At 41.8% G+C, this 27809-nt stretch overlaps 2 protein-coding genes across 3 annotated transcripts in view; one reads left to right on the top strand and one right to left on the bottom strand.

The window, feature by feature from the left end:
- Nucleotides 1–2722, bottom strand: part of LOC138952317 (calcineurin subunit B type 1) — a 37119-nt gene extending 34397 nt beyond the window's left edge. Inside the window, exon 1 of the mRNA XM_070323958.1 lies at nucleotides 2648–2722. Coding sequence (XP_070180059.1) covers nucleotides 2648–2650 — 3 coding nt within the window. The 5' untranslated portion in view covers nucleotides 2651–2722. The remainder of the gene's footprint in view (nucleotides 1–2647) is intronic.
- On the top strand, nucleotides 2720–26811 carry LOC138952314 (elongation factor 1-gamma-like). 2 transcript variants are annotated; one of them, XM_070323955.1, is made up of 11 exons: nucleotides 2720–2807; nucleotides 2950–3099; nucleotides 3803–3866; nucleotides 4485–4627; nucleotides 7516–7659; nucleotides 9111–9240; nucleotides 18246–18352; nucleotides 22037–22110; nucleotides 23306–23478; nucleotides 24331–24455; nucleotides 26207–26413. In XM_070323955.1, the coding sequence occupies exons 1-11, from the start codon at nucleotides 2742–2744 to the stop codon at nucleotides 26300–26302; spliced, it is 1272 nt and encodes a 423-aa protein (XP_070180056.1). In that variant the 5' UTR covers nucleotides 2720–2741; the 3' UTR covers nucleotides 26303–26413. The 2 variants fall into 2 exon arrangements, with proteins under 2 accessions (XP_070180056.1, XP_070180055.1); XM_070323954.1 differs by having other exon boundaries at nucleotides 2722–2807; nucleotides 26328–26811.
- Nucleotides 26812–27809: the final 998 nt, after the last annotated feature.

Here is a 27809-nt window from a genome sequence, read left to right as displayed (position 1 = left end):
TTTCCTCAACTCAATGCCATTCTTCTTTCGTTTACATTAGATCATGATGTCAACAATGTATGACAAAGGCCTCTAATTCAACGATAAGATGGGTCACTATCTAGTACATAACTGAGTAAATTTGTTCAGGTTAGATAGCAAAAACATCCGAGACTCGGAGAGTATTCTTTTCCCTATATTTTTTCATCCATTTCATACTTCAATAGCTTGCCAAAGCCAAATTATTCATAACACAGAGAAGAACGTCTCTGCATACTGTTCATAACATAACGTCAACCACGAACCAAGCATTACCTGTTGTTTGGATAGAAACCAAGTAAACAAATGCAATGTTTGTCAGAAAGCTTTTTAGACTTAAAAAAAATGGTCCAAGGGCAAGGACATGAGAAAGCAAGCGGTGAAACAAGACGCCCTGGTTTGCTTGCCTTACATTTACATTTAGTTTTATGGCACTACTTCAGCGAGTTTTATTTTCTCTGCAAGTTAGCAGCTACAGCCAGAGAACTCTAGCTGTCTACTTGAATACTACTATCATAATTCATACAGTGGAACCCCCCATCCCCTGCCAGTATAAGACACCCCCCCCCCACCTCCTCCCCCCTTTTAAGACAGTTGCTTTTTCCAGTTTTCTGTTCATAATATCTGTAGTGTAAGTTGTAACATTACCTCTATTTAAATACAGTAGTACCTGCCATATCCGGTCACCCATTAGTCATTGCAAAGGTGACCGCAAATATCAGGTGGCCGTTCATTACAGGCCCCCTCCTCCTCCAAAAAAACCCAAAAAACACGATCAAGTTTTCATGAAGAAAAGAAAGCGATCATCCACGAGCCGCCGATTCATTGTCTCTGTTAGTTTTGCTTTCGTTTATACATCTTAATTATTTGCGTGTTTAACTCGATCGTCCTGGCTAAGCTATTGTTTCGTATGTTTCTATGTGTGTTGTTTGGATTATTATATATGTATTTGAGTGTCAGATAAACAAGTGTTTCAAACTCACATCAGCTGTGATCGATCCGGAAGTGACTGCCGTAAATGTACATGTATGCGCATGTCTGTATTTACAGTTTGCGCATGCGTAAGTATTCATGTCGTCTGCTCGTGCTGTGCCGTCTGTGCACACAACACACACACACACACACCACAGGCGCTCGCCCGCGAAAGTGACAAGTGGCCGTTAAGTGGCCGCTCCTGTCGAGTAAGAGGGGCACCTTAGGGCAAAAATCAGTGACCGTTGACCGCGTCAGACAGGTTAACGGCCATTAAGAGTCAATTATAGAAGGAAAACTCATTAGTCATGGGAAAGCTGGCTGCTTCGGGTAGGTTCACGCCCACGAAAGGGCCGGAAATGGAAGGGACTACTGTACCACCTTTTAACTTATTTAAGACCTAATTTTCTCAGATTTTACCGGTTGAAATGAGAAAATACCAGAACAAAATTGGCTGCCGGTATGACCTACTGGTTGATTTTTAGAACTACCGGGGTTTTTTCACTTGTAAAAAAAACAAAACCAGTACTCTGAGTTGGACTCTTACTGGTTCCAATGACCAACCTACCGTTTTTCTCTGGACTGTTTGCTTCATAAAAGTTTGCGTACCGGTTTGAAAAAATACTAACGCCATCACTACTCTACAAAACAACAAGTCTTTTAAAGTGTCTGAAATGCAGAATTTTAACTGTTGTGTAAAATAATTAAATTAATTTATTTTGTGATTCAATGTGAAGTTCAAGTAGAAACACAAATGAAAAAGTGCAAACCGAGCAGTAATTAACACAGGCTTAAAAAAAAAAGAAGCTCATCAGGTACACAATGCAGTGTGACATTTCTTGCCCAACACTCAATACTTTCTATTCCACAAGAACTGCCTAACCTAATTTTATACAATGCAGTGTCAGTGCAGGGAGTTCACACTGTCTCTGCTGGTTCCGTGGTTGCTTTGCAAATTAATTTCCATGCCGGTAGTATGGTGTCAAAGAAACCCCCACAGTTCTCATGACAGAATGACATTTCTAATATACATGTTTGTTTGTTTTGGGAGTGAAAATACCAACAGCCTGCAACATCTATGTGTAGATTACTATTCCTGCTGCATTACTACTGGCACCCGGACAGGTTTCTGATTGGGTTAGTTTGGCAAGTGCTTGTAAGACGGTAACAAGTGCAGTAGATTCATAAAAGATGGGAACAGGCTGATATGCCTGGCTGAATGTCTGATCGCTGTCATAATTGATTTTTGTAACTAGCTATTGTTTGCAGCAGTAAAGTGCATCACCACTGCCCTAGCTAAGTGCCACTACCTATCCGGCTATCGTGTGTCGCTGCCCACTCAACAACTGCGTTTTGCAACACTCGAATCATCCTCGCGTAGGCAGTATTGAATTTCGCGTTGCCTTGTATCAAACATAAGCCCACTGCTGTTTTAACAGCCTTCTACTATCCTCAACATTGCAAGTATCTATTCCAAATGATTTCCAGACGACCAGTTTATCATGTCAACAGAGGTTCCGAGCAATTGGTATATTGCTACGATGTTTTTACCATTCTTGAAAACCTACCATTGATTACAGGCCTTCGGTGATGCCCGACGGTAACACATAAATACAAATAATAAGCTTAAGTAAAAAAATCAATCCAAGAAACCTACCATATTCGGAAATTTACTGCTGTGTCTAAGCGTTCAGGCTCTGTTCGCTCTCCCTTGAGAAATATCATCCGGGTCTTCGCTGGTAAATGCGTACATGCGCACAGCGACAAGCGGAACCGTCTGCTATTTCCTTTTCCGCGGTGCTGACATGGCGGCCGGGGTAAGCGTGACAGTTGCTGTTGTCTAATCTGAATTTATCCATCAAAGTACGTCATTTTGACACTTCTAAAGTGCTCTGCATTACAGTTCATTGTTTCTTTATTTTTTGTTCTTACCGATTACGATGTGCATTTATTTTTCAGACACTTTTCACGTACCCGAAAAACTTCAGGTCGTACAAAGCCCTCATCGCTGCCAAATACAGTGGGGCTGATGTGAAAGTGGACCAAAGCTTCAAGTTTGGAGAGACTAACAAGTCCGCTGGTTTCCTTGAAAAATTCCCTCTTGGCAAGGTATGTCGCCTTCTGTTTTATTTGGTTACATTTACGTTTGGAGAGATGTCATGTTGTTGAATAAGCCATTGAAGGCTGGGTGCAGTTGCACAAGTGTTACACTGGTGAAGCTGGTTGTTAGAATAATAAGGTGCCTTTTGAAGTGTTCTGATGAAATAACAATGCAATCAGACTGCCAGCTACATGGACTGGTACATGGGCTGTCGTGTTCCTTGTCACGAGTGTTAACTGTCATGAATGTTTTGAACTCGGCAACGGAAAGCACACATGTTCCAGCTGTCTTACTTTTAATCCCCTTGATCATTAGAGATACCCCATGTGAGATAGTTCTTCTTTCAGTATGTGACATCACTTTCACGGAGTTTAACTTGGGACTATGCCTTACAAGATGTTCAAAAGTGTGACAGAATTTGCAACAGCGTCTTTGGCTAACAATGGTGTCCACTAGCCGATGAAGGGGTAAATACTGAGCAGCGGCCTGCCTTCGCTATTTGCAAAGCATTAACACTGATATAGTGTTGAAACGTACAAGTTCGAATTCCTTTTCCTCGACCAAACCGTGTTTTTGTACCAAATCTAGAACTTTCCTTATCTTTTCAGCCTCCTCCCCCACCAAAAAATGTTACTCAGCTTGTTGGATGGAGGAAAGGCCTGATCTCATTTTTGATGTTTATTAAAAGCTTGTGTAATTCTTCTTCTGCAGGTACCAGCATTCTCATCCAAAAATGGACTGAACCTCTTTGAAAGCAACGCTATTGCTCATTATGGTAAGAGGTCTTATATATATATCATTTATATGACTTGTTCCGTAAAATTAGGTATTGATGGGATACACAAGTATGTGATTAAGTAGGAATTTGTTAATAGCTTTGGGTTGCTGGGTACAAATTTATCAGAATTATGCGACGGTTGAGAGAAATCATTGCTGAACATGCAAAGCTGACCAGATGTGCGTTGTTTTCCCCGAACAGTAAGCCAGCTGTTGCCATGTAAACAATTCACGACTGCTGTTTTTAAATCCATAGCAAAGGAAAGTGCCTTATTCTTTAAACTTGCACAATGTCCTCATGAACATTTGACACTTGGTCCTTTTTCTACAAATATTGTGCTTGGCAATTCATCATGTCCAGATTTTTTGTAGGCAGTCACAGGTAGACCAGTTTGACCGTTGATGACGTCATGACTATTACGGCTACATGCCTGATTTTGTGTTAAGCAATGCTCAAGATGTGCTGCTGTCATGTTCTGAACAGTGTTCGCAGCCATGACTTGGACGTACTGTTTTTAGGGGTATTGTTCCGTTGTTTTATATTGACTGTAACTGAGTGTTTGGTTTGGCCTGCAATATGTACACTAACATTGCTCTTGTACTTTTCTTTATCTAGTGGGCAACAAGCAGTTGCAAGGTAAAAGTGCAGACGCAGAAGCTGAGGTCCGTCAGTGGGTGGACTTTGGTGACAATGAGATCCTGCCAGCTGCCTGCACTTGGGTCTTCCCTTGTCTCGGCATCACACAGTTCAACAAAATGGTATGCTTCTACTTTTCAGTTTGCTTGGAACTTTGTTTTATGTTGTTAATGTTTTGTTTGGGGGAAGAAGTTAGTTCTTGTTTTTGTTCTGTTTTCTTTTTGAAGCTCACCTGTAAGTAAAATCCAAGTGGAACCCCCCCTTTAACTTTAAAGGTGGTCGTCTACATTTTTGCTTTTTTTTCAATAATCTTATGGTTAGATTTCGATACAAAATTATGTCAAATGATGAATGAACCATGAGGAAAAAATTATAGAAAAAAAAATATGTATAAAAGATTTTATTTTTGGGTAGCGTGACTCACGCTTTCAATATTTTGTTTTCTGTTTGCTGAGAACATGTGCTTTGCCTAAAAATACTGAACAATCAAATTCATGTCACTATGCTTATAGCCACGCCCAAACAAGTGCAGCAACAGTTTGACACTGGAGCGCTATCCACGCTTTTTTATAAACGCACGGGATTTGAGAGGAGTTTTGCGCTTGGCATTTTCCAAATAAGGATATCCTACTTTGAGTACTACAATGAATTTTCAAACGGCTACACTGGCTTCGTCTTTCCTGATCGAAAGGGGGTGTATTGTTGATATTTGTAGATAATAGACTCTGCATTTTAATGGTCAAATGGCGATTTCGGTATAAAAATGTAGACAAGGACCTTTAAGACCTGCAAATATCTGAGAAACTCGGGTCTTGAAATGGGGGTAAATGTACAGAGGTTATGTACAGAGGTTATGTACAGAAAATATGAAAAATGAAGATCTTGAAAAGTGGAACATTTTAACTGTAGGGATCTGAAAAGGGAGGTTCCCCTGTACACACAACAAAGTGAATTCTTATGATGAATGAGGGATCTGATTTCTTGTGCTGAAACATTTCACTCGCCGTACTGAAGAATTCACTATATAAATGGGGTTGGGTTTTTTTTTCAAAGAGATAAAGCTCACTGAAGGATTCAGAGTTCAGATGTCAGGAAAAATATTTTGATGGGAAGAAGGGGTGTGATCTTGATTTGAGGTGAAAGCGAGGATTGTGCTTAAAGCAAATTCACACATTTCTGAGGCACGTTAAAATGAGAAACATGTGAGGGAGTGTCAGATTGCACCAATTTGAATGTGAACTTGGGAACATTTTCCCAGACCACACGCACGCGCGCACAACCGAGTAGCAGGGGTGTTGCTAGACATTTTCATGTTGGGACATTTGTTCGAAACTGTCAGAAAGCTTTAGGACATCTTGGAAAATGTTCGGCTATTATTTTGGCTCATACAAAGTCACCGCAACATTGAAGCACAAGACTCAAGAGGGGAACACCAATACATACAATCATTGTCTTAGGAACACAGATTACAGGGGCGGAGCAGTTAAGCCAGAGGGGGGAGTGGGGGTACAACCTGGGGTCCAGGGACCCGTCTGGGGGGCAAAGCCCCCCTGAAGCTGAAAATGTTAAGCTATTTTATAAACAATTTGTGGCTTATCCTTGATTTTAAACATGATCAACTGGTGTCAGCAGCCACTCATTATTTCTTTTAACGTTAGCAGGGGCGGACAAGGGGGGGGGTTTCTGGGGTTTCCGGAAAAAAAAACCCAGCCAAAAAATAAAAATATTTTTGTGTGTTTTTTTGGGTTGAGTTTCAATTTTTGGGGTATTAATCAGTGACAAAATCTGCTGCCTGAAACTGGTAATGATCCTCCTCAGAATGCACCAGATTGCACCATTTTGCAGGACCCCCCTAGCAAGCTAGGCGCTGCGCGCCGTCGGCTCGGCCTTCACACCCATATCTTCACAATATACTTTTGGAAACCCCCCCCATAAAACGAACTGATCCGCCCCTGGTTAGTATTAAATAATGGCAATTTATCTTCACTGATATCTGCTCCTGACATCATATAGTATGGTTAGAAGGAAGACATGTCGCATACAATTAAACAATTAACTTCCCCCGGCTTTACGGACCAACAAAAAAAAAAAATTCACAATTTTTTTTTTGGGGGGGGGGGGGTCCGGAACCCCTGTAGCACCCCCCCCCCCCCCCCCCTGGATTATATGTTGCTTACTGCAACTGAAACATCAGGCACCAGTTCTCTGAAACTTTTTCAAACCTTTAACTTTAATTTCTTGAAAGTAAAACTCTTCCAATCTTGTGCTAATCTTGACAAGCCTTGGGAAACATGACTGGTATAACACCAATAAAAAAAAACGTGTAGGGTAAGCCATTTTGCTTGGAAACCACGATTTGGAGAACGCTTTTCATTCTCTGTCTCAGCAGATTTCGATTCGCGGTGACTATCGTCTGCTATGTCGTTTCCTTCGATCAACTCGACAACACTACGACCACTGACACTGTCCACATTCGCGGTATTCCTGTCATTTTGTCCGGAATCACTTACCTACCTTGGCGAAGGGTAGCAAACCTTGGCCAATTTAGTTTTTTCTTTTTTGGTTGCGACATGATGTTCAAATCCAAATCGAAAGCACTGACTGACTGATAAACTATCGCGAACCGGCGAATGCAAACGCTGAGGGTCCAAGGGAAACCACTCTGGCATCTATATTTGTTGGCAATGGTTTCCGTTCAAAACATTGATGTTTCGTTTTTGGTATTCGCGAAGGAAATAAACGTCAGTCAGTTGACTAAGTACATCGGCAGCAGTTTTAGCAATCAAAGCGTGACCAATATAAAAAACTGGACAAACTTTGGCCGATTTAGGCGAATACTCTTCGGACATTTGGCTGATAGGGACATGAAAGTTCTGCGAAGGGCCGACCCAAACGACACCCCTGAGTAGAATTTCAGGGTACTTTGCTTTTCTTGAATGGGAGCCATGGGTAATATAAGCTGGCTGAGAATGAGCTGGTCTGAAAAATCGCTGTGTGTGTTGTGCATCAGGAGACTGAGCGTGCAAAGGACCAGGTGACCAAGGCGCTGACAGTGCTAGACAAACACCTGCTGACGAGGACATACCTGGTGGGGGAGAGCATCACACAGGCTGACATCAGTGTAGCCTGCGACCTCATCTTGCTGTATGAGCAGGTAAGTACCAGTTACCTTACAACTTGTTCATCAACAAGAGAGCAGAGGGTAGTTTTAGTTAAGAGGTAATGACTGATTAAAACGAACATTGGGTGCATGTGGTTATGCCTGAGGCCTCAATAGTCAAAGTTCAGAAATAACTTTGACGGGTTTGTATGAAATTTGAAAGAGTGAATACAATAATCTTACTTTGATCGAGTAAGTCAAACTTTCCTACGTGACATTAGGCCAGTCACTAGCAAGGGTGTGTCTGAAAAACATGGACGAGGAGCACATGTGGAAAGGTTTCGGGAGGGAAGGAACAAACCGTAGCGCTTGTTTACACTTTCTGTAAAATGCTTGTGTTGCTGTAGACATTTTTCAGAAGTGAGGGTGTTTCATTTACTGGCAGAAATGATTGGGGGATCTGAATTTCTTTTGATGAAATCATTTCACTCGCCGTACTGATGCTGTCCTCATACCAGGAGTAAAAGTTGCCATCGGAAACTCGGGGTTTTTAAAATGGTTTTGGAATAAGCGTTCGGGCGGGTGAGGGGAGTAAGCTAGGGGGTTACTTGAGAGGAAACTATAACTTTTGAATCTTGTGGCTTGACATTTTTTTCAAAATCATTAAAACGTTAAAATGTTGCTTGGAGCTTTGCACGTCCTGGACCCAAACAAGGGAGCTGCCCCTTAACCCAGCTGGGGACCTTTCGTCCTCATGTCTGTGTTTCCAATGACAGTAAAGGTCTTGGTCAAGGAACAGTAACAATAATCAATGTAATTGGTGGCTCCTGGGGGAAATGGTGTCGGGGAGTATATATCCCCTAGCAGGAGCTGTGCACAGAGATCATTCACATAGCTCTTTCTATGATAGTGTGAGGGAAGGTTTAATTTTAGTTTTCTTCCATCCATGGATGAAACCAATCAAGAAGGTTCTTACAGCTTCCTGTTGTATGCTTTGTGGGCTGTTTTATTTTATTTTTTTAATTAGTGGTTCACCCTCGGGCAGAAATGATGAATGAGGGATCTGAATTTCTTTTGATGAAATCTTTCACTCGCCGTACTGATGCTGCCCTGATACAGGTGTTTTGCTCCTGCAACTACCCTCAACCCCTTAAGATGCCAAACAGAACTATTGAGTTGACTGAAGACAATGGTGTTGTTTTCATTTTGACTTTGTTGAGACCTTCCGTTTTCATGCATCGACTGTTCGTTGACACTCGGTCATTGCACTGCTTCATTCTCTCAGTTTTGTTCATCCACATCAAATCTAATTTTCTATTTGTTATCTCAAACATGAGAAATAACAAACCGATACTAAAACTTTATAAGCGATAAATGCTTGGGATGTGCTGTCCAGGGACAAACTGCCATGTTTGTGCAATAATGAAAATGGACATTACATTTGTCATACCTTATACTGCATGTGTCTGTTCTGTCTGGTCAGAGAAAAATGGTTGTGTTGTCAGGTGATGGACCCTGAGTTCCGCAAGCCGTTCCAGAACGTCAACCGTTGGTTCACCACCCTCATCAACCAGCCAGAGTTCCAGGCCGTCACAGGACCAATCAACCTTGCCACCAAGATGGGGCAGTTTGATGGTAAGTGACTGTGTCCTGAGAATGAGATAGAGTTCGTTTTCTTGTTCCTTTTCTTACAGCAGTAGTTCAGATGATTATAGGATGTGGCCATGGGCTGTTTCAGTAAACAGATTGGCCTTTGTATAAGCATCCAGGGTCACAACTCTTCCTAAGTCCATGAAAAACGCGACGGAGTTATTTCATAACATAGTCAATTGTTTCGGGTATAAAAGTTGAGTGCCTTGGCATGGGTTGAATCACGCCAGGATTTTTCTGTGGTTATTCATCAGTTGCCTTGTGGGTGGATGCATAAAGGTTCTAAAGTAGGTCAATGGTTATGGTCTGTAAAGTTTCACTGCATACTTAGTATTCAGACTGAGTGTTAACCGTGACAGAAACGGAAGTTCCAAATGTGAATTTTATGATGAATGAGGGATCTGATTTCTAGTGATGAAGCATTTCACTGGCCGTACTGAAGTGTTCACCTTTGGTAAAGGTTAGCACAAGGAGATTCAATGGCTTGTCTGCATGGGTCCTTCTTGCAATGGCAATCAAGATCAGGATACAAAAATTACAACAACAAAATGGCCCTCGTGAAACGTATTTCATGGAAGTCGAGATGGATCAACACAAAATTGAAAAATATGTACTCTTATGTAGAAGGTTGCCTTGGACAGTATCAATAGACGATTTTGGAAAAATGATGCAGTCGGGTTTGTATGGGTAAAAAAGTTAATACCCTTGCTTTTCCTTTGACAAATAAAGTCACACGTGCTGCAGTCTACGCATGTTTCTGACACACCCCTCACTAGTGATTGACCGTCCAATGTTTGTCCCGAGTAATGAAAAAACAAACGAGTATTCACTCTTTCACAAGCCAAAACAAACCAGACTCTTATTTTTGACTCACATGCGAAGCAAAAGTGAGTCTATGTACTCACCCGAGTCGTCCGTCCGGACATCCGTCCGTCCGGAAAACTTTAACGTTGGATATTTCTTGGACACTATTCAGTCTATCAGTACCAAATTTGGCAAGATGGTGTATGATGACAAGGCCCCAAAAAACATACATAGCATCTTGACCTTGCTTCAAGGTCAAGGTCGCAGGGGCCATAAATGTTGCCTAAAAAACAGCTATTTTTCCCATTTTTGAGTCACTTGAGAAAAAGTGACTATGTAATCGGTCAGTGTTAGTCTGTCCGGCCGGCCGGCCGGCCGGCCGTCCGTCCGTAGACACCACCTTAACGTTGGACTTTTCTCGGAAACTATCAAAGCGATCGGGCTCATATTTTGTTTAGTCGTGACCTCCAATGACCTCTACACTTTAACGATGGTTTCGTTGACCTTTGACCTTTTTCAAGGTCACAGGTCAGCGTCAAAGGAAAAATTAGACATTTTATATCTTTGACAAAGTTCATCGGATGTGATTGAAACTTTGTAGGATTATTCTTTACATCAAAGTATTTACATCTGTAGCCTTTTACGAACGTTATCAGAAAAACAAGGGAGATAACTAGCCTTTTCTGTTCGGCAACACACAACTTAACGTTGGGCTTTTCTCGGAAACTATAAAAGTGACCGGGCTCAAATTTTATGTGAACGTGACTCATTGTGTTGTGAATAGCAATTTCTTCCTGTCCATCTGATGCCTCATATAATATTCAGAACTGCGAAAGTGACTCGATCGAGCGTTTGCTCTTCTTGTTTCTGAAGTTTTTGAGATTCAATACCTCACCTATATATGATATATAGGGCAAAGTAAGCCCCATCTTTTGATACCAGTTTGGTTTACCTTGCTTCAAGGTCAAGGTCACAGGAGCTCTTCAAAGTTGGATTGTATACATATTTTGAAGTGACCTTGACCCTGAACTATGGAAGATAACTGTTTCAAACTTAAAAATTATGTGGGGCACATGTTATGCTTTCATCATGAGACACATTTGGTCACATATGATCAAGGTCACTTTGACCCTTATGAAATGTGACCAAAATAAGGTAGTGAACCACTAAAAGTGACCATATCTCATGGTAGAAAGAGCCAATAAGCACCATTGTACTTCCTATGTCTTGAATTAACAGCTTTGTGTTGCATGACCGTGGATGACCTTGACCTTGGGTCAAGGTCACATGTATTTTGGTAGGAAAAATGTGTAAAGCATGTGAGTCGTATGGGCTTTGCCCTTCTTGTTAGAATTTGTCCATCGCTGCAGGTCTAATAGAATAGCCTTGACAGAGGTTGCCTTGATATACACCAGTATGAACTTCCAGCTTGGTGTGCATCACTGACTTTTCATTTGCATGCAGATACTGATAGGTTCACAGTGCAGGCTGATTTTATGGTCCAGCCGTTTGATTGCATTATTGCTTGGGGGTAACAGGTTTGCCATGATAGAGAAGAGAGCTCCAAAGGTGAATTTTCATGATGAATGAGGGATCTGATTTCTTGTGCTGAAATATTTCACTCGCCGTACTGAAGTTTTCACCTTTGGTAGGCAATAAAGCGATTGTTCGGATGATAGTAGGATGTGGTAATAGGAAAAAAAATCGCCTTTGTATATAAATATAGCGTTCGTTATTTTATAGCGGTTTTTCGGATGATTACAGGATGTTGGCCATGGGCCGTTTCAATAGACAATTTCTTCTTTGCGTCAGGATCCAGGTTCACAGCTCTTCGAAAGTCAGTGAAATACACGATGGGGTTATTTTGGAACATGGTCAATTGTTTCAAGTATGAAAGTTGAGTGCCTTGGCATGGGTTGAATCGCACCAGTTTAATTTTTTTGTGTTAATGCATCTGTTGCCTTGTGAGAGAATGCAAAAAGGTTCTAAAGCAGGTCGGTAGTCATGGTACATTAGTTTCACTGAATGCTTTGTATTCAGACTAAGCGGGGTAACCCTGACAGAAACGGAAGCTCCAAAGGTGAATTCTTATGATGAATGAGGGATCTGATTTCTAGTGATGAAACATTTCACTCGCCGTACTGAAGTGTTCACCTTTGGTAAAGGTTAGCAAGAGGAGATTCCATGGCTTATTTGCATGGGTCCTTCTTGCACTAGCAGTCTAAATCAAGATCAGGACATGGAAAGTCATGGAATTTTGTTTCTAAAAACCAGTGGGGACCCTGTATAAAGTCACACGTGCTGCTGTCCACGTATTTCCGACACACCCGTCACTAGTGATTGGCCACTCCAATGTTAGTCTGAGTAAAAAAACAAGAGTATTCACTCTTTCACAAGCCATACATCAGGACAGTTATTTTTGAAATTCGTCTATTGGTGCAGGTAATAGTAGAATTGCCCTGACAGAGGTTGCCCTGAATTACACCAGTGTGATCTTCCAGCTTGGTGTGTGCGTGCATCACTGACTTTATTTGCATGCAGATAGGTTCACAGTAGAGGCTGATTTCATGGTCTGGCAGTTGGCAGATATGTTCACAGTGCAGGCTGATTTCATGGTCCAGCAGTTTGATTGCATTATTGCTTGGGGGTAACTGTGTTAACCATGATAGAGAAGAGAGCTCCAAAGGTGAATTCTCGTGATGAATGAGGGATCTGATTTCTTGTGCTGAAATATTTCACTCGCCGTACTGAAGTTTTCACCTTTGGTAGGCAATACAGCGGTTGTTCGGATGATAGTAGGATGTGGTAATGGGGAAAAAAATCGCCTTTGTATATAAATATAGCGTACGTTATTTTACAGCGGTTTTTCGGATCATTACAGGATGTTGGCCATGAGCCGTCTCAATAGACAATTTCTTCTTTGCGTCGGCATCCAGTGTCACAGCTCTTCGAAAGTCCGTGAAATACACGATGGGGTTATTTTGGAACATGGTCAATTGTTTCAAGTATGAAAGTTGAGTGCCTTGGCATGGGTTGAATCGCACCAGTTTTATTTTTGTGTGTTAATGCATCTGTTGCCTTGTGAGAGAATGCAAAAAGGTTCTAAAGCAGGTCGGTAGTCATGGTACATTAGTTTCACTGATTGCTTTGTATTCAGACTAAGCGGGGTAACCCTGACAGAAACGGAAGCTCCAAAGGTGAATTCTAATGATGAATGAGGGATCTGATTTCTAGTGATGAAACATTTCACTCGCCGTACTGAAGTGTTCACCTTTGGTAAAGGTTAGCAAGAGGAGATTCCATGGCTTATTTGCATGGGTCCTTCTTGCAGTAGCAGTCTAAATCAAGATCAGGACTAAGATAGATAAATAAAATGGCCCTCGTAAAACGTACTTAATGGAAGTCGAGACTATTCAACTCAAAATTGAAAAATATATACTTATATGGAAGGTTGCCTTGAACTGTATCAATAGACTATTTTTGGAAATGACTCCGTCCGGTTTGTATGGGTTAAAGAGTTAATACCCTTGCTTTTCTTTTGACATATAAAGTCGCACGTGCTGCTGTCCACGTGTTTCCGACACACCCCTCACTAGTGATTGGCAACTCCAATGTTAGTCTGAGTTAAAAAAAACAAAAAAACAAGGGTATTCACTTTCACAAGCCATACATCAGGACAGTTATTTTTGGAATTCGTCTATTGGTGCAGGTAATAATAGAATTGCCTTGACAGCGGTTGCCCTGAAATACACCAGTGTGATCTTCCAGCTTGGTGTGTGCGTGCATCACTGACTTTATTTGCATGCAGATAGGTTCACAGTGCAGGCTGATTTTATGGTCTGGCAGTTGGCAGATATGTTCACAGTGCAGGCTGATTTTATGGTCTGGCAGTTTGATTGCATTATTGCTTGGGGGTAACTGTGTTAACCATGATAGAGAAGAGAGCCCCAAAGGTGAATTCTCATGATGAATGAGGGATCTGATTTCTTGTGCTGAAATATTTCACTCGCCGTACTGAAGTTTTTACCTTTGGTAGGCATTACAGCGGTTGTTCGGATGATCGTAGGATGTGGTAATACGCTGTTGCAATAGACAAACAAAATCGCCTTTGTAAAGATAGTGTTTGTTTTCTTACAGCAATTTTCGGATAATCGTAGGATGTGGCCATGGGCAGTCTCAATAGACAATTCAATCTTTGCATCAGCATCCAGGGTCACCACTCTTCCATAGTCCATGAAATAGGCGATGAGTTATTTTGGAACATGGTCAATTGTTTCAGGTATGAAAGTCGAGTGCCTTGGCATGGGTTGAATCGCATCAGTTGCCTTGTGAGTGAACGCGAAAAGGTTCTAAAGTAGGTTGATAGTTATGGTCCATTAGTTTCGCTGCATACTTGGTATTCAGACTAAGAGGGGTAACCCTGACAGAAACAGAAGCTCCAAAGGTGAATTTATATGATGAATGAGGGATCTGATTTCTAGTGATGAAACATTTCACTTGCTCAGTATGGTCAGTTTGCCTTTTCTATTTTGCCTTGACGGAGCATCGGCGGTCATGTTGACATACAAAATGATTGTATTACTGCAAACTTCGCTGATGTTATTTATCTGGTGCACTTGCTTATGAGATGGTCGTATTAATAGATTTGTTCTGCACTTTAAAACACACAAAATTATGGACAAAAACTTGAAATTAGTTACAAATTGCACAGTTACAGCAATGGAATGGCGGTTTATGTCAAAATGCTCGAGGTTATTTGTGTTTGAGGTCATGTACATTCGACTTATTGTCAACATTTTTTTGCTTTCCAATTTTTGACTCACATGCGAAGCAAAAGTGAGTCTATGTACTCACCCGAGTCGTCCGTCCGTCCGTCCGGAAAACTTTAACGTTGGATATTTCTTGGACACTATTCAGTCTATCAGTACCAAATTTGGCAAGATGGTGTATGATGACAAGGCCCCAAAAAACATACATAGCATCTTGACCTTGCTTCAAGGTCAAGGTCGCAGGGGCCATAAATGTTGTCTAAAAAACAGCTATTTTTCACATTTTCCCCATTTTCTCTGAAGTTTTTGAGATTCAATACCTCACCTATATATGATATATAGGGCAAAGTAAGCCCCATCTTTTGATACCAGTTTGGTTTACCTTGCTTCAAGGTCAAGGTCACAGGAGCTCTTCAAAGTTGGATTGTATACATATTTTGAAGTGACCTTGACCCTGAACTATGGAAGATAACTGTTTCAAACTTAAAAATTATGTGGGGCACATGTTATGCTTTCATCATGAGACACATTTGGTCACATATGATCAAGGTCAAGGTCACTTTGACCCTTATGAAATGTGACCAAAATAAGGTAGTGAACCACTAAAAGTGACCATATCTCATGGTAGAAAGAGCCAATAAGCACCATTGTACTTCCTATGTCTTGAATTAACAGCTTTGTGTTGCATGACCTTGGATGACACCCAAGGTCACATGTATTTTGGTAGGAAAAATGTGTAAAGCAGTTCTTAGTGTATGATGTCATTGCTATGTAAAGGTCAAGGTCAAGCATGTGAGTCGTATGGGCTTTGCCCTTCTTGTTGTTAATTTGAATAGGTAAAACTGGAAGCTTTTCTTATGACAACAGGATTATATGCAACCAAAAAATAAAAATTGCATGTTCATTTTTTGATATCACGTCTATGGTCCGGTAGGTTGATTACATAATGCTTGGGGGTAACTGGGTTTACCATGATAGCGAAGAGAGCTCCAAAGGTGAATTCTCATGATGAATGAGGGATCTGATTTCTTGTGCTGAAATATTTCACTCGCCGTACTGAAGTTTTCACCTTATTGCAACTTTTGCTTGTGAAAGATATGTTCAGTCTTCAGAATCTATTGGGCATCGTACGTTCAGCTATTATAAACACAATATCAGCAGTGATGTGCAAGCATTATCGTGTTGTGTTGCTTCTGACTAGCTTAGCTGATGCTATTTATCAGATGAACTTGCTGTGGTGTTTCCCCGGTTACTGTGTAGGTAAGGCATGCGCACATGTGGCATTCAGCAACAGTTTCTTTTGGCTATCAGATCACTACTTTTTGTTGCGTGATCCATGATTTTCCAGATTTCTGGATTCACTGTAGGCACTCACTTGGATATTTTGAGGCCTCCTGTAAGCCTGTTCTTTTGTTTTTATCTTTTCCTCTGATATTGCCCTTTGCCATCTTCATCACGACTCGCTTGATTCTGCTGTTCACCTCTCAGCCTAGTCTCAAGAGCATCAAATTCTTGTTCGATAGTCACCATGACAGCGTCATCATCATCACTGTCATTTTTTTCCGGCCTTGACGAAACCGGATTTGAGAGACATGTTCTCAATCATGGATACGATTCCATTGTCAACATCGGAGTCGGATTGTTCGGAAACAATAGCTTTTCTTGTTCTCCGTGTTGTGTTTGGCAAGTCGCTTGGTGAGTCGCCCGCAACTGAGAGCAAAGTTAAAATTGTATCATTCTGCTCCTTCATAGCATTCCATTCTGTGCTGGGGGGGGCACCTGGTCCAGCTCGTGTAGAGCCTTGTTTTTGCTTCGGTTCAAGGTTTCTTTTTTGGTTTACTGTCACATTTGACTTTTTTGTGTGTGTGTGGAGTTGTCCTCCAAACAACGTGTAGTCTACATTAGCTATAATTTCTAACGGCGGTTCCAGCGATGTAAAGGCTATTCACAAATCATGCAGTTTCCTATGCGAGAAATAGAACTGGGTTGATCATGACAGAGAAGAGAGCTCCAAAGGTGAATTCTCATGATGAATGAGGGATCTGATTGCTTGTGCTGAAATATTTCACTCGCCGTACTGAAGTTTTCACCTTTTGTAGGCATTGCCAAGAGAAGCTGTCATTGTAATTTTTGACTCACATGCGAAGCAAAAGTGAGTCTATGTACTCACCCGAGTCGTCCGTCCGTCCGTCCCCCCCGTCCGGCCGGAAAACTTTAACGTTCGATATTTGTTGGACACTATTCAGTCTATCAGTACCAAATTTGGCAAGATGGTGTATGATGACAAGGCCCCAAAAAACATACATAGCATCTTGACCTTGCTTCAAGGTCAAGGTCGCAGGGGCCATAAATGTTGTCTAAAAAACAGCTATTTTTCACATTTTCTCTGAAGTTTTTGAGATTCAATACCTCACCTATATATGATATATAGGGCAAAGTAAGCCCCATCTTTTGATACCAGTTTGGTTTACCTTGCTTCAAGGTCAAGGTCACAGGAGCTCTTCAAAGTTGGATTGTATACATATTTTGAAGTGACCTTGACCCTGAACTATGGAAGATAACTGTTTCAAACTTAAAAATTATGTGGGGCACATGTTATGCTTTCATCATGAGACATTTGGTCACATAAGGTCAAGGTCACTTTGACCCTTATGAAATGTGACCAAAATAAGGTAGTGAACCACTAAAAGTGACCATATCTCATGGTAGAAAGAGCCAATAAGCACCATTGTACTTCCTATGTCTTGAATTAACAGCTTTGTGTTGCATGACCTTGGATGACCTTGACCTCACATGTATTTTGGTAGGAAAAATGTGTAAAGCAGTTCTTAGTGTATGATGTCATTGCTAGGTTTAGTTATTTGACCTTGACCCTGAAGGTCAAGGTCATGTAAAGGTCAAGGTCAAGCATGTGAGTCGTATGGGCTTTGCCCTTGTTTTATCTTAAAGATAGGTTCAGTTTGCAGGGTCTATTTGCCATCGTACATTAAGCTATTATAAACACACTGTGAGCAGAGATGTTTTTTAAGCATTATTGTGTTGCTTCTGACTAGCTTAGCTGATGCTATTTATCAGATGAACTTGCTGTAGGGTTTCCCCATTTCTGTGCCTGTAATGCATAGGATGCCAACAGTTGATCTTTACTGTGTATGACATGCATAGGATGCTCGCAGCTGATCTTTACTGTGTATGACATGCATATGATGCCCGCAGCTGATCTTTACTGTGTATGACATGCATAGGATGCCCGCAGTTGATCTTTACTGTGTATGACATGCATATGATGCCCGCAGCTGATCTTTACTGTGTATGAAATGCATATGATGCCCACAGCTGATGATGCCCACAGATGATCCTTACTGTGTATGAAATGCATATGATGCCCGCAGCTAATCTTTACTGTGATGATTCTTGCAGCCAAGAAGTACGCTGATCTTCACGGTGGCCAGGGCGACAAGAAGAAGGAGAAGGCGCCCAAAGCCCAAACACCCAAGAAGGAGGAATCCAAGAAACCTAAAGCCAAGGTAAGAAACGGCTCTTTTCAATTAGAATTTTTGCTTTGTCACATTTCAATTTGTGTAATGTTTGCCTTGTTGCGCTCCCAAGATCAATAGTTTTTGCTGAGCTTTTACACCTATGATGAATGAGGGATCTGATTTTCTTGTGACGAAACATTTCACTCGCCGTACTGATGGTGTTCCCATATGGAGATGCTCTCCCTTTGCACATTTGCTGGTGCTTGTCTGATCTGAATGTTTAGGCTGGAATTAGAAACCCATGTGTAGTTGGAAAGAGATGGGGTAATTACACTTACAGCTACTGAAATGGAAGGTCATGTGTGGAGTGATTGCTTTTCGCCATTGATAACTTGTCATGCCAGCTGTTCTGTGCTCGGATGGGTGTTATAGTAGAGAACCGTGCTTTACGTCTGCCTGCCTGATAACTTGCACATCCTACTTTTTTTGCCCCTGACAGCAGCAAAAAGTGCTGTCCTTTGCTGGATTACAGATTTAATTTCCTGAATCTGCCTAGAGGAATGTCGACCACCCACCAGCACTGAATAAAATAATAATGAACAGAATTACAACTCTTGGTGCATGACAAAACAGTTACCCTGTCAACATTAATTTCATTCTTTAGTATAGTTACAGGCCATTTTCGAGTTTATCACTGCAGGTGTGTCTTAATTTGATTGTGTCTTGAATACAAAATCTATCAAATCTTAAGTGCACTGATTAGAAGTTTTTTGACACTGATGATGATTGGGGGATCTGATTTTCTTGTGACGAAAACATTTCACTCGCCGTACTGATGGTGTTCCCACATTCTAAATCTTAATGCTGTGTTGGGTAGTCTTTTGAGACAGTACATCTCCATGGACTCAGTCTTTGTTCATGCTCCATTCTATTTTTTTGGCTCCTGGCAGCCCAATCATTCTCACAACTATCCCACAGATGCAAATTGACACAAAGTTGGTGTTCATTTTAAGTCATGTGTCGTGGCTGCGATAGCTTTTGGGCTTGTGAGCAATCTCTCTTCTTGTATCTCTGATCATACGGTGGTACCTCGGTGGCTTGTGAGCAATCTCTCTTCTTGTATCTCTGATCATACGGTGGTACCTCGGTGGCTTGTGAGCAATTTCTCTTCTTGTATCTCTGATCATACGGTGGTACCTCTGTGGCTTGTGAGCAATCTCTCTTCTTGTATCTCTGATCATACGGTGGTACCTCTGTGGCTTGTGAGCAATCTCTCTTCTTGTATCTCTGATCATACGGTGGTACCTCTATGGCTTGTGAGCAATCTCTCTTCTTGTATCTCTGATCATACGGTGGTACCTCGGTGGCTTGTGAGCAATCTCTCTTCTTGTATCTCTGATCATACGGTGGTACCTCTGTTTTAAGACCTTTGGAAAGTGTAGGTCTTAACAGAGAGGGAAAGTGTAGGTCTTAACAGAGAGGGAGTCTGCAGAAAGAGGTAAAATTGACTGACTATGGAGAGAAAACTCCAGGGCAAAAATAAGGTGTTATGATGTGGGGTCTGAAAACAGGTTCCACTGTACTAACATTGTAAAGCCAAAGACCCACCTCTCCCTTGAAGTTGAAGACAACCTTGAACCTCTCTCAAAATTGTGACGCAATTCTGTCTCGGCCAGCTTTGGTCTAGCATTGCATCACATTGTTCAAGCTTGTACATTTGGCATGCTGATATTATTTTCAGTTATGACTGCTTCACTTTTAGGTTTGAGTGAGCAATCTCTCTTTCATTATATCATTAGACGGTCAAAGACCCACCTCATGCTTGAAGTATTAGACAAGCTTGACCCTCCCTCAAAGGCAGGTGAGCTGCTATCCACAGCTGACCTGTAAGAAAGGGAGGTAGATCAACCTGGACAGATTTGTCGTAACTGATGCTGTCTGTCGGCAAACAGTTTGAACGTCTATCCTACACACACACCCACCCACCCAATAGACGAATTCTTCTTCTTCTTCCGTGTTCGTGGGCTGATGGACAAATTCCAAAAATAACTGTTCGGTTTGTTCCTGCGTGTCCAGTTCTCTCTGCAAACTTTGGGCATAGCATGCTGGGTTCTGTTTTCATTTGCTTGATAGGTTGTGGCCCGAGACAGCTGTGTTCAAGGCAGCTTCACTTTCAGGCTCGAAAGAAGGAGCGATCTCTCTTTTATAGTTTCTTTGGTCATACATGTACTAACATTTAAAAGCCAAAGACCGACCTCATGCTTGAAGTGTAAGACAAGCTTGACCCTCCCTCAAAGGCAGGTGAGCTGCTATCCACAGCTGACCTGTAAGAAAGGGAGGTAGATCAACCGGGACACATTTGTCGTAACTGGTGCTGTCTGTCGGCAAACAGTTTGAACGTCTATCCTACACACACCAATCTCCAATAGACGAATTCAGAAAATAACTGTCGGTTTTGTATCGGTTGTTTAAGATTGAATACCCTTGCCAAAACCTCTGTCAAACATTGGAGGGGCCAATCACTGGCAAGGGGTGTGTGAGAAACATGGTTTGACACACCCCTCGCTAGTGTATGGCCCCTCCAATGTTTACAATTTATGCATCAATTCTTGTAGAGATCAGGCTTGGGAAAGATAATTGTGTAAGAAAAGAGCCTCCGTGTGCCCTTAAAAATGCTTAAAACGCAACATTTTCCAGTCAGTACGCCCAAATCACTTTTATTCATTCCCAGGCCTGAGAGATGCTGTTACCCTGTTGTTCATACCGGAGACATTGTAAAGGAGGGATTGCTCACTCCCTCTTTTGACCTATGTCCCTGATGGGTTCAGGGTCCTGTGAGAAAATACAATTCGATAGTCAGTATCTCATTGGCCTTGATATGGAATTGAAGCCGTACATTGTAGTCCCAGCTGACCCATGGGATGTCAAAATGTGACGTACAAAATTCTGGACCAGTTTTGGTCTAGCGTTACTTCACATTGTTTGTGTGATTCCGGATCTCTATCCTAACCGTGGGCGTGCTTGCTGGATTCTATTTTCATTTGTTTCATAGGTTGTGGCTATGTTAAGGCAGCTTCACTTAAAGGCTTGAATAAGTGCGCGATCTCTCATTTATATCTTTGGTCATACTAACATTTGAAAGCCCAAGACCCACCTCACGCTTGAAGTGTAAGACAAGCATGACCCTCCCTCAAAGGCAGGTGAGCTGCTATCCACAGCTGACCTGTAAGAAAGGGAGGTAGATCAACCTGGACAGATTTGTCGTAACTGATGCTGTGTGTCAGCAAACAGTTTGAACGTCTATCCTACACACCCCTTTCACCAATTCTGCTCTCCTTGAAGAGAACTTGAAACATTTTTTTCTCTCTCTCTCCAATTAGCATGGATTTTCTCTGGGCGGGCACAGAGAGTGGGGTGGATTTGTATTTGTACTTCTTTGGAAAATTACATGCCGTGTGAGTGATTTGGATTTCTTTTTACAGCAACATTCACACACAATTGTCATTGTCCATCTTGTGTGCTATCATTCATTTCAAGATGTAAAAATGTTTGACGCTGGAATGTTTTGTTTAAGCCCGTGGAGCAATTTTTTGATTAGTGCTTTTGTGAACAAGAAACAATTAACAAGTGGCTCTATCCCATCTCCCCCCCTTTCCCCGTCGCGATATAACCTTCGTGGTTGAAAACGACGTTAAACACCAAATAAAGAAAGAAAGAATGTTTTGTTTGCAGGAACCTGAAGACGACGATGATGATATGCCCAAGCAAAAGGAGGCAAAGGATCCATTCTTGGCATTCCCCAAGGGGTTAGTATTTTTCACAAACTCGCACACACGCTAGCACCGACACACACAGTGGCAGGGTTCGTACAGAGTCCTTGAACCCTGGAAAACCTTTTCCAGGCCTTGAAAAGTGCTTGAAAATAGAGTTTTGTTAAATAGTCATTGAAAAGTACTTGATTTTTCCAAATTGTTGCCAATACATTTCGTCAGCAGCTTGTCTTGTTTAAAAAAAAAAAATGCAACCCCCTTTTTTTTTCGTCAAATACAGTACACACATTTTGGGAGAATAAAAGATCGAGTGAAAACAAAAGCAGACGAACTATTACTAGTCACCTGTAGTTGCTTCCCTTCCTGAAGGTAAGCTTGGTGCTTTGCATTAATTTGGGGAAAATCATGTCCTTGAAAAGCATTTATTTGGTCCTGGAAATGTCCTTGAAAACTCCTTGAATTGTATCAGCTCTGCCCTGCAGGAACCCTGCAGTGGTCCGAAGATCCATTCCTGGCAATCCCTTGTAAGGGATAGTTTCTCTCGCGCACATACTCGCACACAGTGTCAAAAGGCGAACAAGGATAGACATTGTCAAAGGATCCATTTGTGTGTTCCACAAGGGTTCAGTTTTTCACACACAGACTGTGTGGTTCCTCTCCATAAGGCGTGTGTGCTGCTGTCCACAGCTCGCGTGTAAGAAGCAGAGGTAGAAAAAGTTGCATGGGCTTGTCACAAGTGATGTTCTCTGTCGAGAATTTACTGTCAAGTCTGTTCTACAGCATCAGACATCTTTTATCGTGCAAGCTTTACCCAGCTAGCCCTGTAGTGTTCTGGTCTGAAAATAGCAGTTTACCTTTGATCTAGCTTTAATTACTTCTGAGGAATGTTCTTGCATGCCTTTTAGAAGATACAAAAAAACAACTAATAAACCAAATCTCCCTCCGCTCGGAGAACGCTAATGTTGTTGATTTTTGGTAACTGTCCCAAGTAGAGGGACGACCCTTTCTCAAGAAAAAAAATCTGAGGTTTCGATTTGAATTCTTTTAACGAGAAGGACTGTGCCTTTAACACTTCACGGAGTCGTCTTTGAAAGCAAGCACAAAGAAGGGTCCGTCACGATATAACCTTGAACAGTTGAAAACGACGTTAAACACCAATTAAAGAAAGAAAAGAAAGACAAAGAAGGGTAGCAGTGCAGTTTGAAGAATTCTGTACCTCTGTTGATTGCAGAACATTTGACATGGACGAGTGGAAGAGGACGTACTCCAACGAAGACACAGAGAAGGTGGCGATACCTTATTTCTGGAAGAACTTTGACAAGGAGAACTACTCAGTGTGGTATTGCGAGTACACCGAGGACCTCTCCGACATGGTCACCTTCCAGGTCTGCAACCTCGTCTCGGGTGAGAATCTGTGGAGTTTGTTTGATTTAGGGAACAGTTTGTCTCACATGATTTTGCCTAGAGTAGTCTGAATTAGATGAAAGTCTCAGAAGCATAAAGCATTTCTAGATGACTCACAATTTCCAGTGCTTTTTGTCTGAATTGGGCAAAATTCTCAAAAGCATATTTTCACAATGAGATCATGCTGAGAATTCAGCTAACATGATGTAAAGTGCCCTGCAAGTGTTGAAGATATTGCTAAGGGTTTTTGAAGAGCATTTCGATTTGGCGTACATGAAAGAAGACTGTCCGCTCTTCCTCCTTTATTATCGGCAGGGGAAAAGTTTCTTTTCTTTCTGGCTTTTGCTTTTCGTCTCGCTCTAATCACTCTTTTTAAAAACCGGCACGGTTGGCCTAGTGGTAAGGCGTCCGCCCCGTGATCGGGAGGTCGTGGGTTCAAACCCCGGCCGGGTCATACCTAAGACTTTAAAATTGGCAATCTAGTGGCTGCTCCGCCTGGCGTCTGGCATTATGGGGTTAGTGCTAGGACTGGTTGGTCCGGTGTCAGAATAATGTGACTGGGTGAGACATGAAGCCTGTGCTGCGACTTCTGTCTTGTCTGTGGCGCACGTAATGTCAAAGCAGCACCGCCCTGATATGGCCCTTCGTGGTCGGCTGGGCGTTAAGCAAACAAACAAACAAACTCTTTTTAAAAGAGAAGCTTTTGTCAAATACTCCAGTGCTTGCCCTGTGGAAGTGACGTCAGATACTGAGAGAAGAGTGAACATTCGTTAGCCTTTGCATGATGCATACAATATCCTTGTGGGTCCTTCCGGAGTAGGCTTCATCGGAGCCGTGGTTGTTATGTTGCAGGAATGTTCCAGAGGCTGGAGAAGTTGAGGAAGAACGCCTTTGGCAGCGTGGCCATCTTTGGCGACAGCAAGAACAACTCCATAGGAGGGGTGTGGTTCTGGCGCGGTCACGAACTGGCCTTCAAAGTAAGTATCACGTACAGTGGAAACACCCCTCCTTTTGAAGACCTTCATTTTGTAGATTGTTCATTCATAACCTCTTAAAATGTACCTCCTTGTTAATACTTTCCTGTTATGACCTGATTTTCTCAGATACGGGGTTGAGACTGCTTCATTCTGGGATGTTTCCATGGAATTGAGTTACAGGGACTACGCGATCCTGCTCTTTGGCACACATCTGTTGGAGCTTTCACATAGAGACCATGCTTTGACTTGGACGCAACAAAAGTCACTAACAGCATGGCCACGTCCTGTGCGGAAAGAGACATTCAGACCTGGGAACCCATACAATTTCGCCGTATTTTGTCCGCATGATTGTCGAGAATACGATCAGTACGGTCAGTGGGAAAAAAATACGACCAGAAACATTCCCAGACTACTTTTCTTCACAAGCCTATCTCGAAGCCGATCCAGTATTTTGACACATGATTACAGTTTTTGTCAGTAAACATTGAAAAAAAGCATTTGTTTTAAATGTATAGGTAAACTTGATGAATGTTGTGACGGACGCGTGTGAAGCATGCTTTAAATTTAATCATGGATGTTCATAATTATGCTGTGTGGAGAACGCTCATTTTTCTGAAAATACGCCAAGTTTGTTCCCACCAAGGGTTTCCCAGGTCTGGACGTTGTTTGATGAAATCATTGACCACAGTCATTGGCATTGCAAATTGAATTCAACGAAACATTCCCACTCCACACAGGAAGCAGCTGGCTGTTGACTTTTGACATGTGCCTAAGTTGGAGGATGCTCTGATCCCATGTTGCAGCCTGAACACAGTTGTGGTGTGGATGGTGTTTACAGGAGAAGCAATGTACCTTTAACGTGTACCCTGAAATAGGTTGGATTCTTAACCCAAATACACAGGTGTAGTGATCATCTGGTTGATACTGAAGTATAAAAATAAAAACGCTGTCAATTTATCCACTGAAACTCTTCTCCGAGTCATTCCTGATTTATTGGCTCTTAGTGTTTCTCCAGTTGTCTCCTCTCTTTGTAAGCTTGTTAGCTTAGCGTAACAAGTCGCTGCAAGTGACCCCTCTTAGTCTTTTACTGGTGAACACTTTTGGTTCGGCGGTGTAAGTTCTTGAGGGAACAGCAAGGCTGGTATACCGAGTCCCTGTGCACGTCTTTTTGTTGCGTATGGGGTGTCCTAGTTGCCTTACAATTTCCCTTCTAGAAAAAGACGTCCGCCCACCCTACACCGATGACAAAGCCTTGCCAAATTGCAAACTTACGAAAGACTTTCAGAAACATTGTAACTTGAAGTAAAGTTCTTTGTGCAAATGTGGTTTTCTTTCTTCTTCTTCTTTTCATTGCAACTAAATTGGTCTTTTCATTAACAAAAATTAAGAACAAAACCAAATTGATGAATTCAGTTTTGCTCCTTTTTCATCTGAAGTCAACTGTCCCAACATCCAAGGCGGCACTACTTCCTATGGCCTACTGCAGTTACATGGGTTACCGTATAAAAAAAAATCCCCATCCACTTCAAAACTTAGTCAAGCATGTCTTATTTGTAATTTCATTGTAATTTCATGCTTGTCTTATTTGTAATTTCATTGTAATTTCATGCTGTTACATTCTCCCTAGATTGGCTCGAAGACCTGGTCAAGTATTGAGTGTGTGGTTTGTGTGTGTCCACAGCTGAGTCCTGACTGGCAGATAGACTACGAGTCCTACATGTATTAAGTATGTGTGGTTTGTGTGTCCACAGCTGAGTCCAGACTGGCAGATAGACATTAAGTATGTGTGGTTTGTGTGTCCAGACTGGCAGATAGACTACCGTGTCTATGTGTCGTACAAGTATTGAGTGTGTGTGGTTTGTGTGTCCACAGCTGAGTCCAGACTGGCAGATAGACTACGAGTCCTACAAGTGGACCAAGCTGAACCCAGACGACCCCAAGGACAAGAAGACCATCAACGAGTACTGGCTGTGGGAGGGAGACTTTGGCGGCAAGAAGTTCAACCAGGGAAAGATCTACAAGTGATCCTCTCGCCACACTTGTGTTGAATTGAAAACTCTGACTGAACGACGGGCAAATAAATCCTGACATTGACTGTGAAACCAGCTGCGAGTAACTTTAGCACCTGTGGTTTTGTGTCCAGTGAATGCTGAGTGTTGTGAAACTGAGGGAGGTTGCTCGCAGCTCGTTTTGCAGGGATTTACAAGTGCAAGCAGGGATGGAAACGCAAAAGGAGTTAAAAAGAGATCAGCCCACGTTAACGGTGTTGGACTTACTCCCACTGGGTGACAGCCCTCGACAAAAAACATTAAGTTATGGAGAGAAAGAAAAAAAATTAAAAAAACCGTGTCCCGTATTTCTGGCTTTCTTGTTAATCTTTGTGGTTGTGGGTCTGTAAGTTTACATTGTGTCTCTCCCTTCGCTTACTTGAGCGACCGTGTGTGTGTTAATATGGAACAGAATTTCACAAATCATGTGTGAAATAACATCAAATGAACAAAACTTGACTAAATGTAAAAATTGTGCTTTCTTGGGGGACATAAGGGAACAGCTTCCTGCAAGACAAATCAATCTCCAAAACCTCGGAAACTAATTCAATTGTAACATTTGGCATGCGGTAACACTGAACTGAGAAATGATAAACTTTGAACTCCAATGAAATATGCATGCACAAAAAAACTGAAAATGTAGACCTGAGAATAAATTGACGTGGAATTATGGCGAAACTCAATTTAGACTGCTTTTCACCAGAAGGCCAAAACTGATTAATTTTGTTGTGAAATAGTGTTTATGTGTACCGGGTATGGATAGAAAAATAAAGGAATGTTCAATCATGTATTGTCCATTGTATTTTAGAGAATATTTCTCATGGAGAGTGATTTACTTGGTCAAAATCGCCAAGAATCGAGTACACCAAAATTTTAGGATGACGACGAAATATTACTGTCTTTTAAACCCACAAATGAGAACAACAATGTGGACCACAAAATAAATAATACTGTGAATCTCAGAGACAAGAATATTGCAGGGTGACCACACAAACAAAGCAACCCACAAAAATGCTATTAACTTCTACAGCGGTTGATCGAATCATTTCATAATTATTTGGTGTACATTATCTTCAGCTTGGATTTGGGGATTGAGCATACACTCTTCAAAAAAAATCAAGGATCACTTTTTTACAAGCACGCCACACAAAACAGACAAGACCGAATTCTTTCATTTTTTGACTCGCATGCGAAGCAAAAGTGAGTCTATGTACTCGCCCAAGTCGTCCGTCCGTCCGGACGTCCGGAAAACTTTAACGTTGGATATTTCTTGGACACTATTCAGTCTATCAGTACCAAATTTGGC

This window comes from Littorina saxatilis, linkage group LG17 (assembly GCF_037325665.1).
Source record: "Littorina saxatilis isolate snail1 linkage group LG17, US_GU_Lsax_2.0, whole genome shotgun sequence".
Lineage (NCBI taxonomy): Eukaryota > Metazoa > Mollusca > Gastropoda > Littorinimorpha > Littorinidae > Littorina > Littorina saxatilis.
This window is presented reverse-complemented; position numbering and strand designations above follow the sequence as displayed.

What these genes read in the sequence shown, in the direction of transcription:
- LOC138952314 (XM_070323954.1), top strand. Translation starts at nt 2,742, where the DNA reads ATGCGCACAGCGACAAGCGGAACCGTCTGCTATTTCCTTTTCCGCGGT. An exon ending in AAAAATTCCCTCTTGGCAAG is followed by an intron (nt 3,100 to 3,802) that starts GTATGTCGCCTT and finishes CTTCTTCTGCAG; the next exon opens with GTACCAGCATTCTCATCCAA. An exon ending in CAACGCTATTGCTCATTATG is followed by an intron (nt 3,867 to 4,484) that starts GTAAGAGGTCTT and finishes TTCTTTATCTAG; the next exon opens with TGGGCAACAAGCAGTTGCAA.